At 41.7% G+C, this 8696-nt stretch overlaps 1 protein-coding gene across 1 annotated transcript; it reads right to left on the bottom strand.

Annotated features, from left to right (window-relative positions):
- Nucleotides 1–2435: 2435 nt before the first annotated feature.
- LOC139448656 (RNA-binding motif protein, X-linked 2-like) lies at nt 2436–8686 on the bottom strand. Its single transcript, XM_071230215.1, has 5 exons — nt 8601–8686; nt 6681–6839; nt 5887–6016; nt 5093–5267; nt 2436–3250 (listed from the first exon to the last, which is right to left on the bottom strand). Exons 1-5 carry the CDS (start codon nt 8612–8614, stop codon nt 2436–2438), a joined length of 1293 nt encoding a protein of 430 aa, XP_071086316.1. The 5' UTR covers nt 8615–8686.
- Between the last annotated feature and the right edge of the window lie 10 nt (nt 8687–8696).

Here is an 8696-nt window from a genome sequence, read left to right as displayed (position 1 = left end):
CACATGTCCATTAATGTCCCCATGTCAACATCCTAGTATCATGCACATGTCCATTAATGTCCCCATGTCAACATCCTAGTATCATGCACATGTCCATTAATGTCCCCATGTCAGCATCCTAGTATCTTGCACATGTCCATTAATGTCCCCATGTCAAGGTCCTAGTATCATGCACATGTCCATTAATGTCCCCATGTCAACATCCTAGTATCTTGGTCCCCATGTCAACATCCTAGTATCTTGGTCCCCATGTCAACATCCTAGTGTCTTGCACATGTCCATTAATGTCCCCATGTCAACATCCTAGTATCTTGCACATGTCCATTAATGTCCCCATGTCAACATCCTAGTATCATGCACATGTCCATTAATGTCCCCATGTCAACATCCTAGTATCTTGGTCCCTATGTCTAGGTCCTCATGAAATTGTCCTCATGTACTTGTCCTCACATCCACGTCCTCATGACCACTTCCCAGTGTGAATGTCCTCACTATGTGTCCATGTACATGTCTTCACACCCCCATGTACACATTGTCTGACATGACTGACTGCTGTACTGCAGGACTGTTTCCTATGGTTGTTGCCTGTCTATATTTAAATAGAAATAAATATCTATTTTACATGAGCAGAGGTCAGTTGTCATTTGTCTTTGACTTGAACAATCACCTACAGTAGCATCTTGGGATAAGGAGGGTTAAATAGTGCCCCCTGAAAATAACATAGTGATAGAAGAGTTATCTCCCTTGAACACAGCCTGTTGATCCACAGATAAAAGTATTAAAACAATTTCCCATATTCAACTTCCAAGAGTGCAGTTCATTTGCAGCTGGAATGAACCATTTCATACCCACAATGACTAAAACTTATGTATTGCACATGTAAGGTTGTTGTTGGTTTGTTGTTAAATGCCGCACTCAGCAATATTCCAGCTATATAATGGCAGTCTGTAAATAAACGAGTCTGGACCAGACAATCCATTGATTGACATCATGAGCATCGATCCACACAATTGGGATACAATGACTTGCATCAACCAAGTCAGTGAGCCTGAACACCTGATCCTGTTAGTCGCCTATTTCGACAAGCATAGTCGCTTCTTACAACAAACTTGGGTTGTTGAAGACCTATTCTCACCCGGATCACTCAGTTCTAAAAGCATTGTTCACAGCAGTGTTGTCATCTTGTTATCACACAGTACCTGGTTATTTACAGAATGTGCAGACCACCATCATATAGCTGGACTACTGCTGAGATAGATCTGTCAATGTCAACATGGATATGGAAAGAGTGAGTGAGTGAGGTTTTATGTCACTTTTAGCATAATTCCAGCAATATCACGACAGAGGATTCCAGAAATGGGCTTTAAAAATTGTACCCATGTAGGGAATCAAACCCAGGTCTTCAGAGTGACGAGTGAACGCTTTAACCATTAGGCCACCCCACCGTCCCTTGATGTTGAAACAGGCAAGAAGCATAGTGACAATCAGTACAGGATTCCAGATGCCTCATTTGAAGTATTTTATTAATAAATTGATGATTGCTGGATTATGTACAATGAAGTATCTGAGACAAGCAGTCACTCAAACAACAGAAAATTCCAATCTCATTAAAATCAGATCTTAGTTCTCGCAACCCATTACGGGTCACGTCAGAACGACCTTTAATTCGACCAATCAGAGCGTCGCTAACCAGATCATTAAAGTGACAGTCGGAATGTGATTTCTAATAATGCATCCTCGAAAACTTTAACATGGTGTATTCCGGACGATAGTTACGGGCTTAACGAGTGAATCCACACAATCTCGACGATTTATTAGCCATTCCAGAATGTTCTTTTGTTCAGGTTTCAAATTTTTAATCGAGAATTTGTCAAAATATGTTTCGAAGCGTAGTCGTGAATTTGAAATTAGTGCCGTAAAGCACAAGAAAACTGCCTTCTGATTGGCTAATGTCGACTTCTTGACAGTCATTCCATTGGTCGCTTAAAGTTCGTGCATGGTCAGTCTGACGTGACCCCCAATGGGATGTCCTCAGATCTTTGTTTAGCGATAGCGAGAACTAGGATCTGATTTTAATGAGATTGGAAAATGTCTGAATACTTTATATTTGATCATGATGTAGTTTTGAGGAACCAAATTTCACTGACAAGAGATATTTCTGGTGCTGTTGGCTGAAATTATAATTCTGTTATCACCTGGATGCACACATGACACAACTTACATTGAGCACAGTTTGACATGAACACAGATCTCGCTGACACACACAGCAGGACATCTCAAGTCTCTCTGCTTCTTTCTGATTTTATCCTCGTCTACATGCTCATGTAGCACTCGACATAGTCCACATGAATAGCATGTACCAGCTACTGCAACCGGCCAAGAGAGTGTGAGCGAGGGATAGAAATGTGTTTTTCCCTTGAGGTAAATACAGATTATCACCTCCGTCGATCATCATATCCAGCTCTGTCGTCATGACTCCTGTCATCACGTCGGTATCTGTCACGGTCTCTAAATTCACCTCGGAATCGATCCTCAGAGTTATCTCCCCTTCTTTGCCTGAAATCCTCCCTCTCTCTGTCTCTCCATACATTATCTCTTCTGTCTTCCCTCCCTCTGTCAAATCTCTCATTTCTCCTATCTTGTGATCTGACCATTCCATTTCTGTACCCAGAATCCCTATTAAAGTCCCCATCTCTCTCAAAGGCCCCGCCCATATCTCGTCTGTCTCTCTCATAGCCCCCAGCCATATCTCGTCTGTCTCTCTCATAGCCTCCAACCCCTTCTCGCCGGTCTCTCTCAAAGGCTCCGCCTCCTTCTCGCCTGTCTCTCTCAAAGGCTCCGCCTCCTTCTCGTCTGTCTCTCTCAAAGCCCCCACCCCCATCTCTCCGGTCTCTCTCAAAGCCCCCACCCCCATCTCTCCCAAAGCCCCCACCCCCCTCTCTCCTGTCTCTCTCAAAGCCCTCACCCCCATCTCTCCTGTCTCTATCAAAGCCCCCACCCCCATCTCTCCTGTCTCTCTCAAAGCCCCCACCCCCATCTCTTCTGTCCCTCTCAAATCTATCTCCAGGTGAAACCCCTTGTCTTTCCTGTTGGTCAAACCAAGGATCAATCTTTTCTTTCTTTGTCCTGATTGGCTGACTCTTGTCATGTGACCTCTCATCCTCACTACTTGAAGCTGATGCTGATTCCACCTTTTTCTTTTTCTTTTCTTTCTTTTTCTTCTTCTTTGATTTCTTATCTGGATCTTTTACTGGAAAAAAATAGCAGATTATAGCAGATTTTGTGGATGATCGAAAATGAATTTTATTCAAATACGTATTTTTTGTGATATGATGCAATACAATACAAAATGGATGACACCAGATGTGTCATGACTTACCGATGTATAGACAGATGTGCAACTGAGGATGCGACATATATAGGTTTTAATTCATTATTGGTTTCAGTTTTTTAATCACCCAACCTGATACCTTCTAAATGCTAGCACTACCTATCAAAGAAAGGGAAAGAATCTATCAGGTGGGATTCCTCCTTAAACCAACTACACAATATATTGGTGTCAAGACTTTCTTGACATGTGATGTTTTATAAGTACTTTGCAAAAAGATTTATCATCCAAAACTAGCTTCAACAGGGGATATATCACTGCAATGAAATAGCATCCTGTTAAGCCAGCCATGTGGTCCTGCAGTGTCTTTTGTAAAATAACGGCACCTAATGTGAAATAAACTAAAAAAAACAACAACAAAAACCCATCCCTGTGCTTAGCAGACTACTATGATGTCACAATGCAATGACATCATTGTTCTCTCTGCCACTGAAACTCTAGCTGCATTTACACACAAACCACTGGCTACTGCTGTTTACAAACTCAGAAAGTTGACACACTAAGATGGAACATCACCTCAGAGTTTTAAACTTTTATCGACTCGTGCCAGAGCTCCAGATAACTTTTTGAGCAATTGAGTTTTTACTCGAAGGTTTCTATCTTAATTGGGTTATTACATTTTTCATTGGATAACCAATATTTTTTCACTCATCTATTCATCACTCTATTGGGTTTTTAAACAATTGAGTTTTTAGTTTGATGCATGCTTTTCTGTGTGCAAGTTTATTGAAAGTAATTGGGTTTGGAATAGTTTGGGGGGTATTTTACGCAAATATGCAGCTTATCTGTAGCTCTGTATGTTGATATATTTGATATCGAATTCACTCCAGGGATTTATCTAGACCTGCTAAGAGGACAACATAACAGGACCAGTAAATAGGTCAAGGTTGTTGGTTGGTTGGTTTGTTGTTTAACGCTGCACTCAGCAATATTCCAGCTTTATGATGGCGGTCTGTAAATAATCGAGTCTGGACCAGACAATCCAGTGATTGACGTCGTGAGCATCGATCCACGCAATTGGGATCAATGACATTCATCAACCAAGTCAGCGAGTCTGACCACCCGATCCCGTTAGTCGCCTTTTATGACAAGCATGGGTTGCTGAAGACCTATTATACCCCTGATTCTTCACGGGTCAAATAGGACAAGGGGTTGCTGCTTAGTTTTAGTCTTGAATAGGTTTTACTTTGATTTTCAAAAGTGGGGGTTCAGGGGACCCTCAATAATCAATTATTCAAGGATCCTTGAAGGCAATATAAGGGTGTCTTGTACTGTACATTTTGATCATTACTTTAGAGCCTGGAATGAATCAATGATTATGTGGACAATGGACATGATTGATGGACAAAATAACAGACACTCATAACTGCTGTTGATGGGCTGTAGGTACAATTAATATAATTGTGCATCCCTTGCACACTAAACAACTGGTTCAAACTCAGAATATAATGTTAAACATGTTAAAATACCTCAGAATTTAAGAAAATAAGAACTTTAAACTAAAACATAAATAAAAAAAAATTTTCCCCATTTGCCTGGGGCACAACGTATTGAGTCTTGGACAAATCTCTGCATCCAGGTGAGCTTCTCTGTAAATGCCATACAGTCCAAAAAATTATTATCATCATAATTTATAAAAGTCATCAATCAAGGATATTTCATATCATCACAGATAATTTCTTGTCAAGAATAACTACAGGCTACCTTTCTTGGCTTTCTTTACGGTAACAACAAACGATTCCTCATCTTCGGATGACGACTTGATCTTGGGGGCACATCCCTCTTCCCTCAGCTTCTTTGTGACATCATCCTCATCTCCATGCTCCTTGGGAATCTTGTAGCTCTCCACGTGGTCCACACGGATAATACGGCCCAGCAACTGCAACAGAACGAGAGTAAGTAAGCAGGATTACAAATATTTGTTTTTTAATATCATTTATACTTATCCTGACTCATACTAATTGCTTATCTCTACTCATTTCCGAAATGTAGTGGAAACTTCCTGAACTGTGTTCCCAGAGAACAGAAAAATAGCTCACCTCAACGCACCCGTGAGCCGTGCAGGCACACCGGAACCACGTGACAAAACCCATAGACTCCTCACTCTCTCATTTCTCTTACCTAACAGGGGCGGTCGGGTAGCCTTGTGGTTAAAGCGTTCGCTCGTCACGCCGAAGACCCGGGTTCGATTCCCGACATGGGTACGATGTGTGAAGCCCATTTCTGGTGTCCCCCGTCGTGATATTGCTGGAATATTGCTAAAAGCGGCGTAAAACCATACTCACTCACTCACTCACTCTTACCTAACAGTCAAAACACAGGCTGGGTGGGCACAATAGCGCATAGATCAATGCTCATGATGTCAATCACAGGATTGTCTGGTCCACAGATGATTAATCACAGATGGATATCACATAGCTGGAATAGTGCTGAGTGCACATTAAACAACAAACTAAACATTCTTCATTTTGTTCTAAGCAGTGACATTTGACCTTTACCTTAATACTGTTGAGGTTGTCCACAGCTAGCACCGTGCTGCGCTGATCCTCGTAGCAGAGGAAGCCGTAGCCCTTGGACTTCCCGGTCCCTTTGTCTCGCACCAGGTTTATGTTGACAATTTCCCCATACCTGGAATATAAACATATGCTGACTACACATACCTCAGTACTTAATGCTGATATCAGTGTGGTCTTGTCTTATCATTTTCATTGCCTGCTCAAACATTGCTCACCATTTGATCAGAGCTCCAAGGGAGGTAACCTGCATAATATTCAAACTATATAACCACAACCGAGTTCATTTGGGTTTGCTGGCATGAGTGAGTGAGTGAGTGAGTAGGGTTAAACTCCGCTTTTAACAGTATTACAGTTATATCGCGGCATGTCAGCTTAATGTGGGAGGAAAGGCCAGAGTGATGCAGGTCTCAGACATTTACCACTTCGGTGAAACCCACGAGCACGAGTATGTCGCTGACAACCTAGAAACATAATCGGGGCAAACCCGGATTCGAACCCACAATCATAGGTTTCTGGCATGCCCAAGTAATGCAACTCTGCACAGCGAATAGCGGCGCATTAGACGACTGGGCCATTCATGCCCCCGTACGAAGTTGACAGCGATTGTGATCAACCATCTATTCAGCCTGGTTAAACATTGCTTACTATTTGATGCTGAAGATGATTGAGATTTGTTTAGTTTCAATGTTGAAGCCGTCAGTTCCAAATGACATGTCCTGGCCAAATATACACATTACCATCTTTCATAATGATCTTGCAATGATCTATTGACTCACTGGGAGAAGACACAGAGTATGTCTCCCTCTGTCAGGTCATAGGGGAGTCCGCCTATAAAGAGCCATGCGCTGTCCTTATACTGGTCGTGCCACGACTTCTTGCCAATACTACCGAGTTGTAGCTCAGTCTGGTTCAACTTCTGGATGTTGCGAACATTTCTGCAAACAATCAAATACTGTAAATCGTGAAATTAATGCGTCTCCAAAGCATGCGACCACTGGACCCTAGCTAAAAATGTGACTCAATATGAATGCGACATCCCCTCCCCCCAAGCATCAGTGGATTGATATCTTAAGATGTCCTCAGTCAGGTTTAGAATCCTCACCTTAATCCAACCTTACATTAATCCTATCACACACCAACTGAGTAAAGTACGTCCGCAAAAACAATACATGCGCGCTGGCTTGTGTCGGCCTTTGACGCAGTCGCAAAGAACAAAGGGTGGCGTCTGTCTGGACTTGCAGGTATGATGAGTGATGACATATGTGAGTATTGTCTTGACCCAAGCAGTGACAATTCACAGGACGCAATTAGTGTTTGAATGACATCGTTTATATACTTTATATACAAGTGCTGCTCAATAAACAGTGGTGTGGAATACATCAGCGTATGTCTAAGTTGGTATCCAAAATGTCTTATTGTTGATATAAATGTGATGTTTTAAAATGCGAGCAAAGACTGCTCGCATTTTTCACATTTAATTCATGCTCGCGTTAATTTCAAGATTTACAGTAGATGTCACAAGTCATAATACAATCATTACATTCTCATCACGGCCAGCCTCCCTACCAATCTCCCTGCCTCACACTATGTTATTGTCCCTATGTGCCTACAGATGAAGAAAATCACTAAATGCCTTCTTATTTTATAATGACTACATTGTCCTTGCCAACGAATAACAAACATCAAGATGTAAGGTACACAGATACTGAGTAGTTTGTTTAAATGTAACAAAAATAAAATGCCTCCCGCCTCAGTTTTGAAAGAAATGTAAATAAAAATCAGATTTTTTATTCAAGATTACTGCACTTATGTTGCGACATGCATGTATCATCTTCCCAAGGCAAGGGAGTTAACTTACAAAAGTCCCGTTTCCACCCTTGCCGAACTAGACTGGAATTATGGATGTATATTTTGCTGGACTAATGCGTCTATGCATAGTTCAATCAAAATCGTATAACGAAATCGACATATGGTTTGTAAACTGACATGCAGGTATCGTTGATAGCAGGATTTGCAAAGCATGTGCACCACCAACTCAGCATCAACAGATATTTTCCTAACCTTCTCATATGTTTAAACAAGATGCTCACCTGATTTGATGCACTTCGTAAAGCAAGACCTGCTTTACGACACTTATAGATTTTTATTATCGATCAGATCTTCTTGACTGGGAGCTGCCGTTTTGTTTGAAGCAAATGCATGTGATATGAGAGGTGGAATCTGATTAGGCATTCTTTTTAGGAGGGACATGACTCGTAATAGCTAACAGTGGCCAAACTTTGGCCTCGTCTATGATTTTTATGGCGACTTTTTTTATTATTTGGCGTCGTCTATGATTTTTTTGGCTACTTTTTATATTTTTATTGTTACATGGTCCTGTGCTGAAACCCACGAGCGCGGCTATCATGCTTACAAACCTAGATACAAGCTCGTGACGAACCGAGATTCGAACCCACGATCAAAGGTTTCTGGCGCCCTGAAGTTTTGCAAGCATCAGATGGTCACCACTTCGGTGAAACACATCAACACTGGTGTGCTGCTTACAACCCAAGAAGCGTGACCCTGTGCTCCATCAAACGAAAGACAAAGTGGTGATCGAAAACCGCACCGCAATCCCTCCTTGAATGATGTACGTATCACAAAACAAAGAGAACCGGGTGTTCTTATGTCATAGGATGTGTCTAAACCAAACTCACGTTAATGGATTCATTTCTTAACCAAGAAAGTAACTAAAACACTCTGCAACGTTGACCAGACAAAACGTCAAATTCGGGATGAAGTCTTTTGCCGCA

The sequence above is a fragment of the Haliotis cracherodii genome, unplaced genomic scaffold (genome assembly GCF_022045235.1).
Source record: "Haliotis cracherodii isolate W230 unplaced genomic scaffold, xgHalCrac1.p SCAF_7, whole genome shotgun sequence".
In the NCBI taxonomy this organism is placed as follows: domain Eukaryota; kingdom Metazoa; phylum Mollusca; class Gastropoda; order Lepetellida; family Haliotidae; genus Haliotis; species Haliotis cracherodii.
Note: the sequence above shows the minus strand (reverse complement) of the source record. Positions and strands in the feature narration are given on the sequence as shown.

Excerpts from the sequence above, each read along its gene's own strand:
- LOC139448656 (XM_071230215.1), bottom strand. Across the intron at positions 6,017-6,680 it reads ATACTCTGTGTCTTCTCCCA|GTATGGGGAAATTGTCAACA; the intron begins GTGAGTCAATAG and ends TTTATATTCCAG. Across the intron at positions 5,268-5,886 it reads ACAACCTCAACAGTATTAAG|TTGCTGGGCCGTATTATCCG; the intron begins GTAAAGGTCAAA and ends GTTCTGTTGCAG.